The 25,593-nt window shown below is 43.3% G+C and overlaps 1 protein-coding gene across 5 annotated transcripts in view; it reads left to right on the forward strand.

Annotated features, from left to right (window-relative positions):
• Window positions 1–25,593, forward strand: part of usp47 (ubiquitin specific peptidase 47) — a 227,780-nt gene that overhangs the window by 44,052 nt on the left and 158,135 nt on the right. For 3 of the 5 annotated variants that reach the window (XM_063061574.1, XM_063061573.1, XM_063061576.1), the window contains one exon: window positions 23,866–23,925. The exons of 1 other annotated variant lie outside the window; for it this stretch is intronic. In XM_063061574.1, coding sequence (XP_062917644.1) covers window positions 23,866–23,925 — 60 coding nt within the window. Of the gene's footprint in view, window positions 1–4,374; window positions 4,814–23,865; window positions 23,926–25,593 lie in introns of those variants that run through there. One more of the 5 variants, XM_063061577.1, reaches the window with a different exon arrangement.

Genomic DNA, 25,593 nt, shown 5'->3' on the forward strand with positions numbered 1-25,593 from the left:
ACCATCTCTTTTGTTTTGTCCACATTCAGAGACAGATTGTTGGCTCTGCACCAGTCCGTTAGCCACTGCAGCTCCTGTCTGTATGCTGACTCATCGTTCTTGCTGATGAGACCCACCAAGGTTGTGTCATCGGCGAACTTGATGTGGTTCAAGCTGTGTGTTGCAGCACAGTTGTGGGTCAGCAGAGTGAACAGCAGTGGACTGAGCACACAGCCCTGGGGGACCCTGGTGCTCAGTGTGATGGTGTTGGAGATGCTGCTCCCAATCCAGACTGACTGAGGTCTCCCAGTCAGGAAGTCAAGGATCCAGTTGCAGAGGGAGGTGTTCAGGCCCAGTAGGCTCAGATTTCCAATCAATTTCTGAGGAATGATTGTGTTGAATGCTGAACTGAAGTCTATGAACAGCATTCAAACGTACGTGTCTTTTTTGTCCAGGTGGGTTAGGGCCAGGTGGAGGGTGATGGCAATGGCGTCGTCTGTTGAATGGTTGGGACGGTACGAAATAATAAAGTAGTGGTAGTTTAAGTCAAGTCAAGTTTAGAAGAATGATGGAGGATCTCATTGAAACCTATTGAATATTGAAAAGCTTAGATAGAGTGGATGTAGATAGGGTGCTCCCTATAGTGGGAGAGTCTAGGACCAGAGAGCACAGCCTCAGAATAGAAGAATGCCAATTAGAACAGAGATGAAGAATTTCTGTAGCCAGAGGGTAATGAATCTGGAATTCATTGCTACAAACGGTTGTGGAGGCAAAGTCATTGAGTAGATTGAAAGGGGAGGTTGATGGGTTCTTGATTAGTCAGGGTGTCAAAAGGTATGGGGAGAAGGCAGGAGAATGAGGTTCAGAGGAATACTCAATCAGCCATGATAGAATGTTGGCGCAGACTCGATGGGCCGTATGGCTAATTATATTCCTCTGTCTTGTAAGCGAGAGGATGATAGTTTATTGGGTCTAGGCCAGGTTGTGGAGATAATGTTATGTAAAACTAAAATAATTCTCTCCCTGAATTGCAGACCTGAAACATTAACTCTGTCCTTCCACAGATGCTGAGTATTTCCAGCATTTTGTATTTTTATTTCAATAGTGATGATAATTGAAAAGTAGTTCACTAACTTTGAAGGACTTTGAAGTATCTGAAAATGTGAATGTTACTGTGGACTATCATTCTCTTTCATAGTGTAGAATAAAGATAAAGATTAGCTTTATTTGTCATATGCACATCAAAACATACAGTGAAGTGTGTTGTTTGTGTTTGTGATCAACACAGTGCAAGGATGTGCTGGGGCAGTCTGCAAATGTCACATTCTTCCAGCGCCAGCTGAGCATGTCCGCAATTTGTTTATCTTTGTTCCACACTACATGCATTTGGAATTATATTTTATTGCCCTATTTAAGGTAATATATTGGTTTTTGTGCTGTGTGTGATACCTTTTGTGGGTGCGAAGTGGACCGTGGTTTTGTTTGGTTGTATGTGTGTATAGCCAGATAACAATAAACTTGATCTTGAATTTACTAACCTGTTTGTATTTTGAATGTGAGGTCGAAAACTCAAGGCAATCGTCTTATCTAGTGGCACATAATGGACAGAGAATGTGTTGTGCCTGTGCCCTTTGGAGGAGTAGTCAGTACAGTTCTTTATCCTCTTCAGTATTTACTCAGTTCCCCTTTTGAAAGCTCCCATTGAATCTTGCGTGACTATCCTTTTAGGCAGATGAGAAGTGGCTGCATATGAACACATTTAGAATATAGATCAGCACAGGAACAGGGCCTTTCAGGATACTAAATGTTCCACCTCTTCTTGTGCCTGTCTAAATACCTCCTAAACATTACTATTGTTTAGAACTCCACCACCTCCTCTGGCAGTGTGTGCCCAGTACTTAGAGTACTAATTAAATAAAAGTTCATCTCCCAAGCTACTTTAAATTCCACCCTGTCCCTAAAACGCACACTCTGCCCTCAACCCTGATGCCCCACCCTATCTTACAGCTGTGTCCTTGTATTTGACATTTCCATCTTGGAAAAAGACAGTCTCCCCTATCTACACCTCTTGGTAAGGGCACCGAGGAGTGTGCTGGAACATAGGGATCTGGGAATACAAGATCCATGATTCCTTGAAAGCGATGTGACATGTAGATAGGCTCATAAAGAGAGCTTTTGGCATATTAGCTTTCAGAAATCATTGTTTTTAGTACAGGACTTGGGATGTTGAAGTTGCATATGACAACCCACACATGGACTATAGTCAAACTTGGGGTATAGTGTGCGTTTCTAGTCACCTACACATCTGCCTGCAGGAAAGATATGAATAAGACTGAAAGAGTGCAGAGAAAATTTACAAGGGTGTTTACAAAGAATTGTTTAGGACACACTTCTCACACTTCTGTTTTCTACTGTGTGACCTTCTCAGGATGAAGGTTGGTGCTCTCTGGTCAGCTGATTAGCAAAGGTCTCCACATGGAAACATTAAATTGTTAATGTGACCTTTGAAAGTTGGCTCCTGTTTAATTTCCATTGTGTTTCAGGGAAGTGTCAGACTTAATGCTGGATAATTGTGTGTGTAGCAGGAATTGGACACAGAGTGCTCACAAATATACCAATAATGTAGCACCAGCAATAGCAGAAGTGTTTAACTCCACACCTGTATTTGGATTTGGAATAAACAGGAAAAAGAAACAGCTTGTATAAAACATGTTGCAGTCAATTAAATATTAACAGTGTAGTTACTTTCATACTGCCAAATGCATCATCCACTTTTCCACACACACAGGATGATCTTGTGGGCCACACTGCCTTTGTACTTTGGAAATGCTGAATGAGTGTTTAAGGATTGGACCTCAGCAAGTCAGGCAGCGACTATGAAGAGGAATAAGCAGTTGATGTTTTGGACCCTGATGAAGGGTCTCAGCCTGAAACATCAACTATTTATTCCTCTCCACAGATGCTGCCTGACCTGTTGAGTTCTTCCAGCATTTTGTGTGTTGCTCTGGATTTCCAGCATCTGAGGAATCTCTTGGGTTAAATATTGCTCCCTCGTATTAGTTTGTGTCATTTGGTTAGACTGTGGTTCATTTGTAAGTCATTTCCATGAACCATTTTCCATGATGTCCAAACCTGACATGAGTTTATCTGGCACAGCATTCAGGCCATGGCCTTTTCTCATGAATACAATTGGGGAGAAGTCTGAAGACACATACTTAATGATTCAGGGACAGCTTTTCCCCCTCAGCCATCAGATCTCGGAATGGTCCATGAACCTTTGAGTACTACCTCCTTATTCCTCTTTATTTGTACTATTTATTTTAGTAAGGTATAATAATTTTATATCTTTGCTCTCTTCTGCAAATCCACTGATTTCATGATGTATAAGCCAGTAATGATAAATCTAATTCTGAAGTCTTTACCGATTCTAATTATTCAAGCAGCTTGAATCTTTTGGGAGGTGATTTCAAATTTTTGCTTGTGCTGAAAATGGATTCTGGTTTCTCTTCCAACCGGTGGCATTGGAGACGACTCAGAGGCAGTTCACGAGAATGATCCTGTGAATGGCACATGTAATGAATGAGCAGTATTTGATGGCTCTGGGCTTGTATTCGCTGGAGTTTGGAAGAATGAAGGGGGATCTCATTGAGACATATTGAAAATGAGGCCAAGACAGTGGATTTGAAGAGTATGTTTCCTATAGTGAGAGAGTTTAGGACCAGAGGGGACAGCCAATAATGAAGGACGTCCCCTTAGATCAAAGATGAGAAGGAATTTCTTGAGCCTGAAGGTGGTGAATTTGTGGAATTCATTGACACAGATGTCTGTGGGGGCCAAGTCTTTGGGTAGATTTAAAATGGAAGTTGATTGGTCTTAATTAGTAAGGGGAGAATGCAGGAAAATGGGGTTAAGAGGGATAATACATCAGGCATGATGAAATGGCAAAGCAAATTTGATTGGCCGAATGGCCTAATTCTGCAGCTGGGTCTTATGGTCTAATTCCAGGTTCAAACCTGCATCACTTTGTTTGGAATAGTGTCATGGGGACTTGGCCAAACAGACAACCTGAGATCACCAATCTCACTGTACTGCTGTAAAACAAATTTCATGACATATCAGTGATAATTCCAATTCTGATTGTACCTGGTGCTTCAATGCATTATGACTAGACTCTAGGACCAGAGTGCGATCACTGAGCGTTCACTGTGTGTTCTACCACATAGCTAAAATTGCTGGTCATTTCCTTGTTTCACAAATAACAGTTTAACTGCAGTGAGCAAACACTGATACTGAAATAGCTGAAGTTTCCATTGGATTGGTGGTATGCAAATACAATAGAATTCGATTGGCTTGCGAGGCAGGAAGTGGCCAGAAAAGCAACTGGGTTTGAAACAAGGAAGTGAAGTACTCTGTATTTACTTTTCTTAAGGTGAACCAGTCCCGGCAGCTGCTTCAACTTTCTATTTGATTTCCTATTAATGTCTCGTATCACTTCCCTTAACGATCCTGCTGGAAAGAAAATGGACGCTAATTAGGTTTTGTGGAATGTTTGAATCAAATAATGGTTGTTGCTATCTCTCCACCATTTTTCGTTACTGTTGCTGCTGAAATTTGCTACAGATGCCGTCCAACTGTGGAGACTGTCTTGTGACCTTCAACTGTAATTCAGGCCTCGGCAGCAGAACAGGCTTGGAGGTCATAGTTTCTCTGGAACTGTCAGTGTGGGAAGCCAAGCAGGGTCTCACTCTGTGGACTACAGATGTTCAAGATTTTTGGGGATGTTTTGATGTCGTTCAAAGTCAAAGGAAGGAAGGGACGTGTAGTGGATTCTCTGGTAAGTGTGAGAGGTTTGGGATGACTGAAGAGCAAGTTTCTGAATTGGTCCAGTTGTTTCCCAGACCTGTGTTGGTAGAAAAAGATAAATATTATCTTCATTTTGGGTACGGACAGTCCTGGCCACATGGAAACTTGCTGACTGATTAAGTTGGACTTGGAAGGCATCCAAGCATCTATTAGATATGAATAGGATTATGAATAGTTAATTGAGACTACAACCCTCCTTCCAGATCAGTACTGGAGGAGTTGGTAGGTTCACTGAAAATTACACAACTCTTGATAGGCAAAATTAAAATAAAGCAACGTGAGATACCATTTGCCTCTGAATGGCAGAATCACTTCCTCTTGTGTTCCTATTTGTGGACTTGGTTACTGCATTTTTGAATAGAGATCATACAGGCTTATTTTTCCCAGTCTTTGAGCTGCCTGTCAAAAGGATGAAGAGTTCAAAATAAATTTATTATCAAAGTATATATATGTTACCATGAGCTACCTTGAGATTCATTTTCTTGTAGGCAGTTACAGGAAACTAAACAAATACAAATTTATGAAAATTTTACTATACTTTACAAAAATAAAATTATTAACAAAAGCTACATAAACATTGGCAAATGCCAAAAGTGCAAAAGTTGTGCAAATGAAGAAGAATAATGAGAACAAGTTGTAATGAGTCCTTGAAAGTGAGTCTGTAGGTCGTAGAATCAGCTCGGTGTTGAGGTGAGTGAAGTTATCCATGCCATTTCAGGAGCCTAATGGTTGAACCTGGTTGTGTGAGACCTAAAGCTTCTGTACCTCCTGCCCGATGGTGGTGGTGAGGAGAGAGCATGGCCTGGATGGGAGGTGGTGCGGTCTATAGTGATGGGTGCTGCTATTTTGAGGCAACTCTCCATGTGAATATGCTCAAAGGTGGGGAAGGTATTGCCTGTGATGGACTGGACTAGGACTGTATTTGCTACTTTCCATTCCTGGGCATCGCTGTTTCCTTACGAGGCTGTGATGAAACCAGTTAGGATACTCTCCATTCTGCATCCACGGAAGTTTGTCAGAGTTTTTGATGGAGCAGTAATAGAGTGGACAGCCAGAGACTTTTTCCCAGGGTGGAAAGTTGGGGGGGGGGTGGGTGGGGATAGAGAGTTCTTTACACAGTGTGGAATGCACTGCCAGGGGTGATGATGGAGGCAGAAGTACTGGGGACATTTAAGAGACTCTTGGTTAGGCATATGTATGGTAGAAAAATGGAGGGTTATGTTGGAGGGAAAGGTTAGATTGATGGAGTAGATTAAAAGATCAGGACAACATCGTGGGCCAAAGGGTCTGTACTGGAATGTACTGATGTTTGCAATTTATGATTAGTGTGAAACAGTACTTTGTGACTTAATTAAATGGCTCTAAAATATCCTGCTTCAACATTGCATGGAATATTATCAATAGTACACTGGTATTCCAGTGAACTGTAGTGCATTCAGAATGCAGTTTTACTTTCACTCCTATCTAGTGAGTTTGCAAATTCCAGTAAAGGGTGTGTCCTTCTGCTGTTTCACTAGGCTCTTCACCCAGTCAGTGGGCCCTCTGTTAGTCAGGATCAACCATGGACGTTGTGTGCTGGCTGTCTACATTTGTTGGTACAGTGCTGTTTGTCGATACGCAAGCCAGGGCACTATGATACGGAGAGCAAGGTTATCCATGCAGCAGGCTCTCCATCTCCACACAGCTGATAGAGCTAAAGGAACGGCAGAGACTGATACATTTTGACACCAGCGGTGCCACTGGAGTTGTCAGTTAGCGTTGAACTCAACGTAGGACTGCCTTAGGGACTCCAGCTCTGGATCTTTCCTCAGGGCTTACTCATGAAGCCTTACCCGGTAGTTGGGTATAGCTGCTGTAGTGGTGGTTTGAGATCTGAGTTTTCCTTCTAGATGAGCTGCCAATCACGGCTGATGAGCCCCATCTACCCAGTGACTGGTATTAAGGAGCCAGCAGTCCACCTTCACCCTTTCTCCTGTCAGAAGAAACTGTCCCACCGGGCTTGGTAGCTAAGCCACATGTGAGGGGCCAGGGGATGCACTTGGATGTCAGAGGCTGTTTGAGATGCATGGCATTGAGAGCATTTAATAGGTAGAGGGAGCTTATCACCACTACCACCCCCCACCCCTTGGTTATGACATCCTTAAGGACCCATTCACCTAGTGCTGCCATAGAATACAGCATCCACTAAAGACCCTCATCATTGTTGCAACTTCTCTCCGGTTGGGTTTTCAAAGTGCTGGACTTCCATCCGGTTGCTCTCACCCCCATCATTGTAAAGTGCTTTGAGAGACTGGTTCTATCACATCTGAAATCCTGTCTGCCCACTACCCTGGACCCCCATCAATTTGCCTATCGCATCAACAGGTCAACAGAGGACGCCATCTCCGCGGCTCTGCCCTGACCCACCTGGACAGCCCCAACTCTTATGTCAGAATGCTGTTCATTGACTTTAGTTCAGCATTCAATAGTGTGATCCCCTCTGAGCTGATTGCCGAACTTCGCCAGCTTGGTATCAGCTCATCCCTCTGCAATTGGACGTTGGATTTTCTGACTAACAGACATTAGACAACCTCTCCTCCTCCACTCTCACCCTGAACACCGGCGTGCCTCAAGGCTGTGTGCTGAGCCCTCTTCTGTACTCCCTTTTCACCTATGACTGCGTTCCTGTACATGGTTCTAACTCCATAATCAAGTTTGCAGACGACACCACGGTGGTTGGCCTGATCAGAGGGGATGACGAGACTGCCGACAGGGACGAGGTCCAGCACCTGGCCGTGTGGTGTGCCGACAACAACCTGGCTCTTAACACCCAGAAAACCAAGGAGATCATTGTGGACTTCAGGCATGCTAGGAGCCACACTCACGTCCCCATCTATATCAACGGAGCTGTAGTGGAGCATGTATCAAGCTTCAAATTCCTTGGTGTTCACATTTCTGAGGATCTCACCTGGTCCCTGACCTCCTCCATCCTGATCAAAAAGACGCAACAGCGCCTTTATTTCCTGCGGAACATCAAGAAAGCTCACCTCTGTCCCAGGATACTGACGGACTTTTACCGCTGTACCATTGAGAGCATACTGACCAACTGCATCTCAGTGTGGTATGGCAATTGTCCCGTATCGGACCGCAAAGCAGTCCAGCGTGTGGTGAAAACTGCCCAGCGGATTATCGGCACCCAATTGCCCACTGTTGAGAACATCTACCATAAACGCTGCCTGGGCAGGGTGAAAAGCATCATCAAGGATGCATCTCACATTAACCATGGGTTTTTTTACTCTCCTCCCATCCGGTAGGCGCTACAGGAGCCTCCGCTCCTGCACCAGCAGGCACAGGAAGAGCTTCTTCCCCGAAGCTGTGACCCTGCTGAACCTCACATCACAGCGCTAAGCAATATTGCACCCATATTGTACTGTCTCAGTACTTTTATATTTGTGTGCTGTAGCACTTACTTTTTATTCACAGTTATTTTGTAAATAACACTATTCTTTGCATTTCTGGACAGATACTAACTGCATTTCATTGGCCTTGTGTCTGTACTCGGCACAATGACCAAGTTGAATCTAATCTAATCTAATAATCGCAGTTCAATCTTCGAACACAGAATTTAGAACAATACAGCACAGGAACAGGCCCTTCAGCCCACAGTGTTGTGCCAAACCAATTAAATTAGTAACCAATCAGCCAACTAATCCCTTCTGCCTACACAATGTCCATAACCCTCCATTTTCATGGCCCATCTAAGCATCTCTTAAAAATCCCTGATGTTTTTGCTTCTACCACCTCCCCAGGTAGATCATTCCATGCACCCTCATGGTATTGTGAGTTTAAAAAGAAAACATTGCCTCTGACATTCCCTTGGCCCCAGAGGAACACTGTTTCATTTGGCTGTATTTGTGTGTATGGTTGAAGGACAATTCACGATTGAGAGCATCCTGACTGGCTGCATCACTGCCTGGTATGGGAACTGTACTTCCCTTAATCACCATTCTGCAGAGAATGGTGCGGACAGCCCAGCGCATCTGTAGATGTGAACTTCCCACTATTCAGGACATTTACAAAGACTAGTCTGTAAAAAGGGCTCGAAGGATCATTGGAGACCCGAGTCACCCCAACCACAAACTGTTACAGCTGCTACCATCTGGGAAACGGTACCACAGCATAAAAGCCAGGACCAGCAGGCTCAGGGACAGCTTCTTCCACCAGGCCATCAGACTGATTAATTCATGCTGACGCTACTGTATTTCTATGTTAAATTGACTATCCTGTTGTACATAATGTTTATTATAAATTACTGTAATTGCACATTTGAACAAAGACGTAACGTAAAGATTTTTACACCTTGTGTTTTTGAAGAATGTAAGTAATAAAGTCAATTCAATTCAATTAAACTCTAAGATCTTTGACCTGACTACTAGACAGGTATATGGAGGTATTTAAGGTAGGGGGTTATATGGGAGGCAGCGTTTAAGGGTTGGCACGACATTGTGGGCCGGAGGGCCTGTACTGTGCTGTACTGTTCTATTTGACTGAAGAAGGTTCACTGCACTCCTCCCACCTTGACTCGAAGCCCTGAAAAGCTCTTCAAATGTTTTTGTGTTGTGCCCACTAGCAGTGATAGTTGATTAAAGATTAGATTAACTTTATTTGTCACATGTACATCAAAACATGTAGTGAAATGCGTCATTTGTGTCAATGACCAAATCAATCCAAGAATTGTGCTAGGGGCAGCCTGCAAGTGTAACCATGCTTCCAGCAACAACATAGCATGCACACAACTTGCTAACTCTAACCCATACATCTTTGGAATGTGAAAGAAAACTGCAACACCATGCGGTCAAATGGAAAACCTGCAGACGGTGACAGAAACTGAACCCCGATTGCGGGCACTGCAAAGCATTATGCTAACCACTACACTGCCATGCCACACGTGACTATCAGTTAAAGATGCACAGCCTCATATTGTACTTGGGATTTAGTCCTAATACAAGAACTACAAGCAAAATATATAAATGTACTTTGATTTTTAAAAGTCATCATTCTGCACGGCTCTGTCATTTATTATACCTGTATATCCTCCATTTGCTTGACTTCTGTGAGACTTGAAAATCCTTTTCTTTCTTTCAATGCCATCTTAACTTCATTGCTTTAAGGAGAGCAGTACCAACTTCTTTCTTAATAATTTTAATCAGCAATTACATAGGTGAGGCTGAAGGATCAAGGTGGGTAACCACTAGAGCAACTTGTCCCACTACCTTCATGCTCACTGGAAACAGTGTAAACAGCAACCTTTGAGATGGAAAAAAAAATGAACAAAGTGCTGGTATATTATTAATTGTCAACAGTCTGTTATGGGTGAGGGGAGCAACTTTCTGCACTTGTTCCAGCATTGCTCTGTGGACAACAATTTTTTTATTTAAAGATGCAGTGTGGAATAGACCCTTCCAGCCCCTTGAGCTGTGCTGCTCAGCAGCCCACCTATTCAATCTTAGCCTAACCACATGCCAATTTACATGGGCCAATTCACCTGTTTGGGCTATGGGACGAAACCGAAGCACCCGGACGAATCCAACATGTACACATGCACAACATGCAAACTTGCTTACAGAGGAAGCCACAACTGAACTTCAACCTCCGATGCCCCGAGCTGTAATACTGACCTCATGGTGCCCCAAATGTGGATAATATTTGAATTGTCATGCATAAAATTAAGGGATGTTTCCATTCACTTTCAGAGAACAAGAATATAAGAGCATTGTCAGACTGCACTTGGGGAGTATTTTGAGCATTTTGTCCTCTTAATCTAAGAAAAGATGTGCTGGCATTGGAGGAGGTCCAGATAAGACTCACAAGAATGATCCCAGAAATTAAAGGGTTAACAGGAGTGTTTGGCTCGGACCTGTACTCACTGGAATAAGGTGGGTGGGGGGCGGGGAATCTCATTGAAACCTATCAATTATTGAAAGGCCCAGATAGAGTGAATGTGGAGTGGATGTTTCCAGCAGTGGGGGGAGCCTAGGACTAGAGGGCACACTCTCAGAATAGAGGGTCATCCAATCAGAATGGATATGAGGAACTTCTTTAGTCAGAGGGTGTTGAATCTGTAGAATTTATTTTCACAGACGCCCAAGTCATTGGATATATTTAAAGTGGAGATTGATAGGTTCTTGATTAGTCAGGATGTCAAAGTTTACGGAAAGAACGCAGGAGAATGGGATAATAATCAGACTCAATGGGCTGAATGGCCTAATTCTGCTTTTATATCTTAAGGTCTAACTCAAGCCTTCAGTTCCATTAATATCCTTGTGAATCTTTTCTCCACTTTGTCAGTTAGTCAGTTTTAGTCATTTAATGTATTTATCCGGGTTGGGGGGAGTGGGGGTAGCCTCAACTTTTGGACTACATTGCTCAAGGAAAGGAGTTGCATATTTGCACTGTTGGCAATTACACTATCCTTCCTGTAAAATTCTCAGTCAAAATGTAATAAGCAGGATGTCGAGAACTGGATCACCATGTACACCATCACATTGAATGAGAATCAGGTTTAATATCACTGGCATATGTCGTGAAATTTGTTTTGTCACAGCAGTAGAGGGCAATACATAATAAAAGATAAATTACCATATGACGTATTAAAAATATAAAAACTAGTGTAAAAAAATATTGAGGTAATGTTCATTGTCCATTCAGAATGGTGGAAGGGAGGAAGCTGTTTCTTAAAATGTTGAATGTGTGTTTTCAGGCTCCTGTACAACCTCCTTAATGGTAGCACTGAGAAGAGGACATGTCCTGGATGATGGGGGTCCTTAATGATGCCGCCTTTTTGAGGCATCGCCTTTTGAAGATGTCCTTGATGCTGGGGAGGGTAGTGCCTATGCTAGAGCTGGCTGAGTTTACAACTTTATGCAGCTTTTACTGAATCCTTTGTAGTGGTCCCTTCATACCAGATGCTGATGCAATCAATTACAATGCTTTCTGCAGTACATCTGTAGAAATTTGAAAGGGTCTTTGTGAACAAAATGAGTCTCCTCAAACTCCAAATAAAATATAGCTGCTATGGTGCCTTGCATTGATATGTTGGACCCAGGATAGATCTTTAGAGCTGTTGACACCCAGGAACTTGAAACTGCTTGACCTTTCTGCTGCTGCTGCCTCGATGAGGACATTAGGTCAGTTGTTAGTAGCAAACCTCTTGCTATAAAATTGATGTATTCAATGGAGTTCTTTCTGCAGGACTCTACTGTAAGGCTCTTCGCCAGGGGTGCATCTACAGTTCCGTGCGATTACCAATGCACTGCTGGTCTTCCTTATTCTTTTTTTCTTTGACATTTAAAAAGTTTTGGAAGTTGAGACTAGATTTTATCGTGTAGCAGACTGTGTGGATACTCTGAAACGCAGCGGGTGGTTTTGCTCATAATCACAACATTAACTGCAGTATTTATACCTTGGTTCGGGTTTCCCTTTTGTTTGGCAGCTTTTTGTTTTTTTCATCCACACTCTCATGGTTTTTATCACCATCAGGTCACTGATGGTGCCTCCCTTGCCCAAAGGAATTGGATCAGTAAAGGTAAATGTTCTATTCTGAAAATTAAGCACAATTTTATGTCTTATGTTTATTGCTTGCACAAAAATTTATCAGTGGGAAAGCATTTTTCAATGTCCATATGAAGGATCTCCTCTCCATAGATGCTTCCTGCAGCATTTTGTATGTATTACTCTGGACTGCCAGCATCAACAGAATCTCTTCTGCTAATATTTCTCCTGCTTTTAACCAGCAAAAATCTGAAGGGATGACAATGTACTTTAGAGGAGGATGATGTGTGGCTTAGGGGTGGTATGCCTCGTGTTTTTGCTGCTCTTGTCCTTCCAACTGGTAAAGGTGTGTTTGGAAGGTCTGTCTGAGGTGTCTCGGTGAGTTACTGTCGAGGGTCCTGTGGCTGCTATGACTGGTAGAGGTGGTGGGTTTGGGAGATGCTGTCTGAGGAGTCTCGGTGAGTTACTGCAGTGTGTCCTGTAGATGGTCCAGCTTTTAAAGGTGGCGGGTTTGGAAAATGCTGTCTGAGGAGTCTCGGTGAGTTACTGCACTGTGCCAAATTTACCAAGAAGGATTTTGAGGATTATCTTGAAGGACCGACACACTAACACCAGCGTACTGCGAGAGGCCAACATGAACAACATATGCACCGCCATCAACAGGTGTTACATGGTGTCTGCTTCAACGATGCACAACCCATATCTCTTTGTTTAAAAATATACCTAAGCTGATAATACTACAGATTCTCAGTGCATTAAAGCTCAAAGCAAAGCTGGAATTTTTCAGTATAATACTTCATTATTTTTAGCACACTACCTCTTAAGCCCATCACCCCTACTAGGACATAGTCCTATTGACAGCGCCTCGCCAGAGTCTTCTGACGTGGGCCTTTGGAAGATTGATCGGCTCTGTGGCTTCTGCTTTTACCCCACAGCATGATGCGTCTTGTAGGTGAAGAACCTTTCCTCTTCCAAGGATAAGGTCGTTGGAGCATCTGTTGGCGTTTCTGTATCTCTGGGTTTGCTAGCCCTATGCCCAGCACTCCTCCTTTCACAACTGGGTTATTTTTTAGCATATGTGCTCCCAATGTCTTGTATGGTTCATCATCAATTTTTGTTTGATGTGTTTTGAAAAATTGTTTTTTACGAGGCATGTACGCTGTGTTAAAGGTGCTATGAAATCAGTATTAGCAGTGGGTTCCCTGCTGAAGTGAATACAGCCAGGTTGTATCAATTCAAAGTGAGGCTTTGCTTTAACAATGAAAGCAGCTGCTTGATAATCATCAGAGCTTTACTGTAGTTCAAGGGGTTAATTATAGTTTTTGGTGGGTCATACTTGATTAAGCTACAGTGATGAACACATTATTTACAAATATGAAATTTGCTGATCATAAATTTAGTCACTTCCCTTTTGGCAACTTAAGGTGAGGTGATTAGATTGAGGATGAACAAGGGGATTAACAACCTGCAATCCTAAGGATTTGCTGGGGCAGCCCACAAGTGTTGCCACACATTCGGGTGCCAACATAGCAATGTTCTGCAGTGCAACACAAGCAACAACGCTAAGAAGACGAGCAAAACAAGCCCCTTTCTCTCTCTCTCACTCTCTCTCAATCAATCAATCCATCCCAGGACAGGCTGCCTCCAGGGCTCTAATCCTTGACCCCTTAACTCAGACATTAGGCCTCCAGTTCCTGCTTGAGACTCGCAGACATTTAGGTCTTCAAAACCTTCACATCTTTGTGAGAGAGATAGGAAGCTTAGAGGGATGGGAAAAATCGATGAGAGTTACATTACAGAGTGTCCCTCTTGTGCTTGCCGCTCCCTCCCCTCTCCCTTCCCCACCATGATTCCCCTCTCCCTGCCCCCTTCCCACTCTCAGTCCACAAGATACTCATACCAGAATCAGGTTTATCATCACTCACATATGTCATGGTTTTTTTTGTGGCAGCAGTACAATGCAATACATAAAATTACCACAGTACTATGGTAATGTCTTAGGCACTCTTAAGCAAAGTGAATCCCAGCCTTTTCTCAATTGTTTTTCTTCTTTAAGATTTGTCCCAAATAAGTGGCTGCCAGGATTAACTGATGGCTCAATTAACCAGAATCCACTGTATTTGCTCAATTCTGCATAAAGCTGACTGAGGTTGACATGAACCAGTTAAATTTTGGCTTGTAACTCTAATATAGAGTTTCAAATGATGCAAGAGATAAGGATCCCTTCAAAAACAAAATGTATGGTGGCCACCTGGAATGGAAGAGATCTTTTCTAAAATTCTTTAGATTTTAGTCAGGGGAAAAAAGAACTACTTTAGAATGGATGTTTTACCTGAATACTGCAAGTCCATTTCACTGGTTCCATGGCGTGGTGGTTGGCGGGGCAGCTGCATTGCCTCGGTTGTGGCAAGGTTGTAGCAAAGTACAGGAGCAGGGAGGTACTACTGCAGTTGTACAAGGCTTTGGTGAGACCACACCTGGAGTATTGTGTGCAGTTTTGGTCCCCTAATCTGAGGAAAGACATCCTTGCCATAGAGAGAGTACAAAGAAGGTTCACCAGATTGATTCCTGGGATGGCAGGACTTTCATATGATGAAAGTCTGGATCGACTAGGCTGAGACTCGTTGGAATTTAGAAGATTGAGGGGGGATCTTATTGAAACGTATAAAATCCTAATGGGATTGGACAGGCTAGATGCAGGAAGATTGTTCCCGATGTTGGGGAAATCCAGAACGAGGGGTCACAGTTTAAGGATAAAGGGGAAGCCTTTTAGGATCGAGATGAGGAAAAACTTCTTCACACAGAGAGTGATGAATCTGTGGAATTCTCTGCCACAGGAAACAGTTGAGACCAGTTCATTGGCTATATTTAAGAGGGAGTTAGATATGGCCCTTGTGGCTAAAGGGATCAGTGGGTATGGGGGAGAAGGCTGGTACAGGGTTCTGAGTTGGATGATCAGCCATGATCATACTGAATGGTGGTGCAGGCTCGAAGGGCTGAATGGCCTACTCCTGCACCTAATTTCTATGTTTCTATGTTTAGGCTGAAGCTGCGGTCTTACCTCTTGTAGCCATCCAGGATAGGAGGCGCGAGAGGTGGTGTGGGAGAGCCTCTGTAGGGCGAGCTGCAATCTGTTCAGGGTTGGGGGTTGGCCCCTCTCGGCTGTGCTGCCCTCCATTGTTTGCTCGGTGGAAGAACAAGCTTGACCATGACTACAGGCATGCCATTGTTGTATTTGGGCTATATTATTCTTATTTTTTTCCTTTGTGACTGTATGTTTTTTGAAATTGTAACCATTTGTACTATATCCTGCTGATAATCTGTGTTGCTGCTTGGCTCCAGAGGAATGCTTTTCCATTTAGCTATGTTCATATATTGTTGAATGATAATTAAACTTGAAGTTGAATGACAAATCTTATACTGATATCCATGTTTCACTCCTCCTCTGGATTAGGGAGGTTAGATGAAATTGTTAAGAGTATTTCATGTGTTTTTGATTACTTTATGAACTTGAGAGTGAATCCAGGATAGCTTTGGAACTGAAATCCTTTTACTAAGTTGTACTACTCCCGCAGCACCCTAATGTAGAAATATCAGTGTAATTGGATCACTTTGGATCCTACTAGACAGGAATATGGAGGAATTTAAGGTGGGGGGTTATATGGGAGGCAGGGTTTGAGGGTCGGCACAACAATGTGGGCCGAAGGGCCTGCACTGTGTTGTACTGTTCTATGTTCTATGCTTTTAGGATGATGAAGCAATTCAGAATTAAAGTTAGTGTTCACCTGGATAACAGCACTTGACAATTACTGGGAATTACTGGGAACGGCACATAATTACTGAATGTGTGATCTGGGTTCCCTGGCGTACATGTGTACTAATTACTTGTAGGAGAGTGTTTCCAATGAGTTGCAGACTGATTATAGGAGTTGCTGCTTGACTCCAGAGGAATGCTTCCACTTAATGAGTGAAAATGCTTCATGACATTCAGAGGCTCCAGACAAATTAAATGGTTAGATTAAAGAAAAGTCATGCAAAGTCATCTGTGTGAGATAAAAATAGTCTTTGTTACTGAGCAAAGGTAAATTTCCCTGAAAGTTTGAATCTGGCATCAGCAAGCTAGCTATGTACTGGCATGAGTTCTAAAGTCATATAATAAGATTCAGGTTTAATGTCATTGTGCATTGCTAGTAACTCTGTATATAAATGATGTGGACAATGTATTCAACTTGGTTATTCAACTTGTCTTTTGGGATTGACAAATCCCAAAAAATGGTTGGCAAATAAAAATGGTTAGCATAACACTTTACAGCACCAGTGACCCGGTGTCAATTCCAACTGCTGTCCATAATGAGTTGAGATGTTTTCCCTATGAGTGTGCTCTTGTTCCTTCCAGCAGTTTAAAGATGTAACATTTGGTAGGTGAATTGGTCATTGTAAATAGTCCCATGATTAGGCTAGGATTAAATAGGTGGGTTGCTGAGTGATGCGGCTTCTATGGCTGGTGGGGCATTTCTAAATAAATCAAAAATAAAGAAATCATTTTAAGTTGCAGTAAATATACTCTGATCCATTGTGATTAATTTTCTAGTTCACTTTGATAAATATACACACTCCAAGCTGCTTATCGCTGACCTAATTTATTGCATCTGCAAGGTGTGTGTTGCAGGGATAAAGCAGTGTTTGTCCAGTGGCTCAAATCCAGACACAATAAGTATCAGTGGTAATTGCTTCTTCCTTTGCAGTCAAGAGAGTAGCAATGTGGACCAAGTAATTCCCCAGTGGCTCTCACATGGCTCCTACTCCACATCCCTATAATCAGCAAACACCACTTATTGTAAAACTTTGTGGGAAGTATTAGTAGGGGAATGTTAATGAGCTGTACTTCTACATGATTGCAAATCTCTGAAGTAATAGTTATCATGTAGTGTAATTTTGAGAATGGAGATTTGATTGGGGTAGCTTGCTCTTTTCAGACTTGCAGTGTAATGCAGCATGTCAGGCAACTTGGATTTTGGATAAACCAATCGATTAAACTATCTATGGGAATAATGTCCCTTTATCATCTTGTGCCACTTAAAAGTTTTTGAGCATTGTACTGCAACTCTTACCTTTCACTGAACCAATACTGTGTTTCATGGTCACCCCTACCTGAGTAATCTAAGTCCGGCCTGTGTTTTTATATGTGTGTATATAGATAGAGATAGAGCTGGAAGTGAGGTAAAGAGCACCTTGTATTGAATATTTCTTCATAAATTCTTCTTGGTGGCATTCTTTTTAGTGTACTGTAAGCATGGCTTAACAAGTGCAGCAGCAGAACACAAGTATCTATCTTTAAAGTGTCACCTGTACAGATTAAAGCTCAAGCCATCTCATGATTCCTTGGCCAAGATTTTGTTCCATCCCTGCTGAACCTACTGACAGAATTGTTGCCTCTATAAGTTTTCTGTTATGTGTTTTTCACTCTATGAGCCATCACCAGCACCATCAAGGACATGCATACAGGAAGGTAATGGAAAATGGTCAGTGATATCATGAAGGATTCCACATATCCTGCTCATGGACTGTTTGTCCCATTCCCGTTAGGGTAAAGGCTATGTAGCATCCCCACCAGGACCACCAGACTCAAAAGCAGTTACTTTTCCCAAGCAGTAAGGCTCATCAACACCTTCACCACTACTCGATCATTTATGTACAGACACTCCTGTGCCTAACGACACTTTATGTACATACAATGTGTTTTAGCTTTTTTAAAATATTTATTTATTGTGTTCTTTATCTTGTGTTTTTTTGTGCTGTGTCAGATTTGGAGTAACATTATTTCACTCTACACTTCCTTTATAGGAAATGACATTAAACCATATAGATTTTAGAATTAACCTTGAAAGGCACTTAGATCTAAACTCTGCTTAGGTCATAATATAAAGTTGGTAGCCATACTAATAATTAAATAGCTCTTGTTTATTCATGTCCTCATGTACCTTTACCTTTGTTCTTTTACTTCTCTGCATTCCTGCTGTGTAGCTTTGCTGTCCTTCTGTGCTCCTGCCAGGGTCAGGTTGTCTCTGTGGCACACTAGTACTGAAAGGTTTGCTTTCTGAAAGCACACCATGTCAACCCTTGTACCTTGGTTTCTAAAGCCACTTTTAGTTCATAAGAATAAACTGAATTTTCAATGTTGGTAAAAATTCTTATTTATTTATTTAGCGATACAGCACAGAACAGGCCCTTGTGGCGCAACGAACCCCACTGCAACTCATCAGTGTAACCATAGCCTTATCACAGGACAACTTTTCAATAACCAATTGTGCTGTACCACTGTACGATATGTAGATAAGCCTACAAGAGGGGAGGCTGTACTTGATCTAGTATTAGGAAATGAACCTGGTCAGGTCTCTCACTGGGAGAGCATTTTGGAGATAGTGATCACAATTCTATCTCCTTTACCATAGCATTGGAGAGGGACAGGAACAGACAAATTAGGAAGGCATTTAATTGGAGTAAGGGGAAATATGAAGCTATCAGGCAGGAACTTGGAAGCATAAATTGGAAACAGATGTTCTCAGGGAAACATATGGAAGAAATGTGGCAAATGTTCCGGGGATATTTACATGGGGTTCTGTGTAGATACGTTCCAATGAGACAGGGAAAGGATGGAAGGGTACAGGAACCGTGGTGTACAAAGGCTGTTGTAAATCTAGTCAAGAAGAAAAGAAAAGCTTACCAGCGGTTCGAAAAATTAGGTAATGATAGAGATCTAGAAGATTATAGGCTAGCAGAAAGGAGCTTAAGAAGGAAGTTAGGAGAGCCAGAAGGGGCCATGAGAAGTATTTGGCGGACAGGATTAAGGAGAACCCCAAGGCATTCTACAAGTATGTGAAGAGCAAGAGGATAAGATGAGAGAGAATAGGACCAATCAAGTGTGACAGTGGAAAAATGTGTATGGAGCCGGAGGAAATAGCAGAGGTACTTAATGAATACTTTGATTCATTATTCACTACTGAAAAGGATCTTGGCGATTGTAGTGATGACTTGCAGCTGGCTGAAAAGCTTGAGCATGTAGATATTAAGAAAGAGGATATACTGGAGCTTTTGGAAAGCATCAAGTTGGATAAGTCACCGGGACCGGATGAGATGTACCCCAGGCTACCGTGGGAGGTGAGGGTGGAGATTGCTGGTGACGATCTTTGCATCATCAATGGGGACAAGAGAGGTTCCGGAAGGTTGGAGGGTTGCGGATGTTGTTCCCTTCTTCAAGAAAGAGTGTAGAGATAACCTAGGAAATTATAGACCAGTGTGTCTTACTTCAGTGGTTCGCAAGTTGAAGGAAGAGATCCTGAGAGGCAGGATTTATGAACATTTGGAGATGTATAACATGATTCGGAATAGTCAGCATGGCTTTGTCAAAGGCAGGTCGTGCCTTACGAACCTGATTGAATTTTTTGAGAATGTGACTAAACATGTTGATACGGTAGGGCAGTAGATATAGTGTATATGGCTTTCAGCAAGGTATTTGATAAGGTACCCCATGCAAGGCTTATTGGGAAAGTAAGGAGGCATGGGATCTAAGGGGACCTTGCTTTATGGATCTAGCATTGGCTTGTCCACGGAAGGCAAAAAGTGGTTGTAGATGGGTCATATTCTGCATGGAGGCCGGTGACCATTGGTGTGCCTCAGAGATCTGTTCTGGGACCCCCACTCTTTGTGATTTTTATAAATGACCTGGATGAGGAAGTGGAGGGATGGGTTAATAAATTTGCTGATGACACAAATGTTGGGGGTGTTGTGGATAGTGTGGAAATTACAGCGGGACATTGATAGGATGCAAAACTGGGCTGAGAAGTGGCAGATGGAGTTCAACCCGGATACGTGTGAGGTGGTTCATTTTGGTAGGTCAAATATGAGGGCGGAATATAATAATGGCAAGACTCTTGGGAGTGTGGAGGATCAGAGGGATCTTGGGGTCCGAGTCCATAGGACACTCAAAGCTGCTGCACAGGTTGACTTTGTGTTTGAGAAGGCATACGGAGCATTGGCCTTCATCAATCATGGGATTGAGTTTAAGAGCCAAGAGGTAATGTTACAGCTATAGAGGACCCTGGTCAGACTCCACTTGGAGTACTGTGCTCAGTTCTGGTTGCTGCACTACAGGAAGGACATGGAAACCATAGAAAGGCTGCAGAGAAGATTTACAAGGATGTTGCCTGGATTGGGGAGCATACCTTATGAGAATAGGTTGAGTGAACTCGGCCTTTTCTCCTTGGAGTGACGGAGGATGAGAGGTGACCTGATAGAGGTGTACAAGATGATGAGAGGCATTGATTGTGTGGATAGTCAGAGGCTTTTTCCCAGGACTGAAGTGGCTAGCACGAGAGGGCATAGTTTTAAGGTGCTTGGAAGTAGGTACAGGGGAGATGTCAGGAGTAAGTCTTTTACGCAGAGAGTGGTGAGTGCGTGGAATGGGGTGGCGGTGGTGGAGGCGGAAACGATAGGGTCTTTTAAGAGACTCCTGGATGGATACATGGAGCTTAGAAAAATAGAGGGCTATGGGTAAGCCTTGGTAGTTCTAAGGTAAGGACATGTTCGGCACAGCTTTGTGGGCCGAAGGGCCTGTATTGTGCTGCAGGTTTTCTATGTTTCTATAACTTTCTGTTTAGCAAAGGCAATGTTCCTGAGGTATGGATTTGCCAGACTGACTGTTAGGATGAGAGAATAGTGTGAGATCTACAGTTAAGATTGCGAATCTGCTGGGGTGGGCTGTTGTGTCGGGTGCTCCCAGTACGGCCTCTACATTGGTGAGAACTGTTGTAAATTGGGGGACCGCTTTGTTGAACACTTCTACACCATCCCCAACAAGTGGAACTTCCTGGCAGCCAAACATTTTAATTCCGATTCCCATTCCAGTTCCAGCATGTTGGCCCATGGTCTCCTCTTGTTGTTAAGATGAGGCCACCCTCAGGGTGGAGGAGCAACACCTTGTATTCCTCCAACCTGATGGCATGAATATAGATTTCTTCTAGAAAACAAATTTTACCTGTTCCCCACTCTGACTTTTTAATTCTTCTTTCTCACTTGCCTCTTAGTTCCCACTGTGTCCTCTCCTCCTTCCCTTTCCCGTATTGTCCACACTGTTCTCCGATCAGATTCCTTCTCCCGCCCTTGACTTTTCCACTTGGCTTCACCTATCACCTTCTAGCTAGCCTTCCACTCCCCCCCCCCACCCACCCCTGTTTATTCTGGCACCCTCTCCCTTCCTTTCCTATCCTGCAGAAGGGTCTCGGCCCAAAAGGGTGGCTATTTAAAAACGTAAACACGAGGAATTCTGCAGATGCTGGAAATTCAAGCAACACACATCAAAGTTGCTGGTGAACGCAGCAGGCCAGGCAGCATCTCTTGGAAGAGGTACAGTCCATGTTTCGGGCCGAGACCCTTCGTCAGGACTAACTGAAGGAAGAGCTAGTAAGAGATTTGAAAGTGGGAGGGGGAGGTGGAGGGGTAGATCTAAAATGATAGGAAAAGACAGGAGGGGGAGGGATGGAACCAAGAGCTGGACAGGTGATTGGCAAAAGGGATAGGAGAGGATCATGGGACGGGAGGCCCAGGGAGAAGGAAAAGGAGGAGGGGGGGAAACCCAGAGGACGGGCAAAGGGTATAGTCAGAGGGACAGAGGGAGAAAAAGGAGAGAGAGAGAAAAAGAATGCGTGTATATAAATAAATAATGGATGGGGTACAAGGGGGAGGTGGGGCATTAGCGGAAGTTAGAGAAGTCAATGTTCATGCCATCAGGTTGGAGGCTACCCAGACGGAATATAAGGTGTTGTTCCTCCAACCTGAGTGTGACTTCATCTTGACAGTAGAGGAGGCCGTGGATAGACATGTCAGAATGGGAATGGGATGTGGAATTAAAATGTGTGGCCACCGGGAGATCCTGCTTTTCTCTGGCGGACAGAGCGTAGATGTTCAGCAAAGCGGTCTCCCAGTCTGCGTCGGGTCTCGCCAATATATAGAAGGCCACATCGGGAGCACCGGATGCAGTATATCACCCCAGCCGACTCACAGGTGAAGTGTGGCCTCACCTGCAAGGACTGTCTGAGGCCCTGAATGGTGGTAAGGCAGGAAGTGTAAGGGCATGTGTAGCACTTGTTCCACTTAAATAGCTTGGCTATTTATTCATTTCTGTAGATGCTGCCTGACCTGCTGAGTTTCTCTAGCATTTTGTGTGTGTTGCTTAAGAATTTTACCGGAATTTAGAGACATATAGGTTAACAAAGGTATGACAGAACTGATGGGCTAGATGCTGTACAAAACACAAAAGGCACTAGAAGGAACTCGGCAGGTCAGGCAGCATCAATGGAGGGAAATGGACAGTGGATGTTTTGGATCGGGACGTAGATGTTGTTGTAAAAAGTGCCTATGTGTTACCCCAGATTTGAGCATCTGCAGTCCCTTGTAGCTGTGTGGCTATTACCCAAGGGATTTATACCTGGGGTTAAAAATGTAGACTAAGGAGGGGTCCTTTTATTGTCTCCTTTTGTTTTTGTTTTTAAAACTATTACAACTTATTTTGAATTATTGTAGATGCATGTTAATCGAGACCAGTACATTTTGGCCCAATTAAGTGGCTGTCCCAGTTAGCTGAAGTTTTATGGAAATAGTTAAAAAAGCTATTTAAAAAAGACGTTTAACTGAGTAACAAATTATGTATTTAAATGAAATACGGAACCAATTAGAACAATACCACTGCTGCTATAGTATTATAAAACTGCATTAGATCTGATAGCTGTTGACAGAGGAATTTATCCAGTGTAAGCTGCCTTGTTCTTTTGATTGACAGTGAATTAACAAAATCAGTGCAGACACCTAGTGCGGATTATGGACTGCCTTCATACAATGCTTTTGATGATTACATCTGCCAAATTTTTATTTTCATTGTAACATTGAAGATGGTTGTCGATGCCTTCAAATTCTTTGAGGCTACTGACTTTTTGAAGTGGTGCAATTGTTTCATTTTGACTGTCAGCCTCCGAGCCTGAATGCTTGAAACAATAGTGTAATTATCTTACTGCTTATTTCTCACTATTAGTGACAAAAATCACAGCTTTTTAATACAAACACAATGCAACTGATGCTATTTAAAAACTGTTCGCTCTGACTACAGTGTAGCGTCTAATGGCTACACAAGTATAGGCGTCTGATGCTAGTTTAAAAATTGTTCAGCAAGTCTCCTGTCCCAATTAAGTGGCATTATGTCCCACATAAATGAAGGGAATCCCAGGTATTTTCTCAATTAGTTTTTGTTCTTTAAGACATCCCAAATAAGCAGCTGCCCTGATTAACCAATCGCCCAATTAACCTGAGTCCACTGTACATCTAACAATGTAATCTCTGCTTGCTCTTTGGCATATTGTTTCTTGTTTCTGGTATTTCCCCTAGCATGTATTTTTGCTTTTCATATGATTTAAAATATGTAATTTTACCTTTTGTGTATCTTAGGGGATGTTTTGGAGTTGCAGACAAAGTATCTTTGAGGAAATGAAGAAGAAATTCTCTCAGGTAGTATCAGTGTTGCATTGGCTGGAAAATATTAACAGCCTGTGAATGAGGCAATAACATGGCCTGGCCGGGGTTTCACATTGTTCCAGTAATCTTGGGCAGTGCTAACAAAAGAAACAAACGTAGTTGGCTTACTTCTCCTGTTGTTTGTTTTAACTGCCATAATGTAGCTTTATTTTTGGTTAATTAGAAACTGAGAATTCCTGTACCTGTACTGTCTTTTTAAGCAACACACACAAAATGCTGGTGGAACGCAGCAGGCCAAACAGCATCTCTAGGAAGAAGCACAGTCAACGTTTCGGGCCGAGACCCTTCATCAGGACTAACTGAAAGAAGAGATAGTCAGAGATTTGAAAGTGGAAGGGGGAGATCCGAAATGATAGGAGAAGACAGGAGGGGGTGGGATGGAGCCAAGAGCTGGGAAGTTGATTGGCAAAAGGGATACAAGGCTGGAGAAGGGAGAGGATTGTGGGACAGGAAGCCTAGGGGGATAGAAAGGAGGAGGGGAGCATCAGAGGAAGATATAGTGAGAGGGACAGAGGGAGGAAAAAAAAGAGAAAGAAAGGGGAAAAAATAAAAAATAATAAGTAAGGGATGGGGTAAGAAGGGAAGGAAGGGGAATTAATGGAAGTTAGAGAAGCCAATGTTCATGCCATCAGGTTGAAGGCTACCCAGACGGAATATAAGGTGTTGTTCCTCCAACCTGAGTGTGGCTTCATCTTGACAGTAGAGGAGGCCGTGGATAGACATATCAGAATGGGAGTGGGACGTGGAATTGAAATGTGTGGCCACTGGGAGATCCTGCATTCTTTGGCAGACAGAACGTAGGTGTTCAGCGAAACTGTCTCCCAGTCTGCGTCAGGTCTCGCCAATAGATAGAAGGCTGCACCGGGAGCACCAGACGCAGTATATCACCCCAGCCGACTCATAGGTGACATGTCACCTCACCTGGAAGGACTGTCTGGGGCCCTGAATGGTGGTAAGGGAGGAAGTGTAAGGGCATGTGTAGCACTTGTTTCACTTACAAGAATAAGTGCCGGGAGGGAGATCGGTGGGAAGGGATGGGGGGGACGAATGGACAAGAACGTCGCGTAGGGAGTGATCCCTGTGGAAAGCAGAAATAGGGGAGAGGGAAAGATATGCTTGGTGGTGGGATCCAGTTGGAGGTGGCGGAAGTTACAGAGAATTATATGTTGGACCTCCGAGGCTGGTGGGGTGGTAGGTGAGGACAAGGGGAACCCTATTCCTAATGGGGTGGCGGGAGGATGGGGTGAGAGCAGATGTGTGTGAAATGGGAGAGATACGTTTGAGAGCAGAGTTGATGGTGGAGGAAGGGAAGCCCCTTTCTTTAAAAAAGGTCATTTCCCCCTAGGCCTCCCGTCCCATGATCCTCTCCCTTCTCCAGCCTTGTATCCCTTTTGCCAATCAACTTTCCAGCTCTTAGCTACATCCCTCCTCCTCCTCCTCCTCCTCCTGTCTTCTTCTATCATTTTGGATCTCATCCTCCCCCTCCCACTTTCAAATCTCTTACTATCTCTTCTTTCAGTTAGCCTTGATGAAGGGTCTCGGCCAGAAACGTCGATTGTACCTCTTCCTATAGATGCTGCGTGGCCTGCTGTGTTCCACCAGCATTTTTTGTGAGTTGCTTGAATTTCCAGCTTCTGCAGA

This window comes from Mobula hypostoma, chromosome 11, assembly GCF_963921235.1.
Source record: "Mobula hypostoma chromosome 11, sMobHyp1.1, whole genome shotgun sequence".
Classification (NCBI taxonomy): domain Eukaryota; kingdom Metazoa; phylum Chordata; class Chondrichthyes; order Myliobatiformes; family Myliobatidae; genus Mobula; species Mobula hypostoma.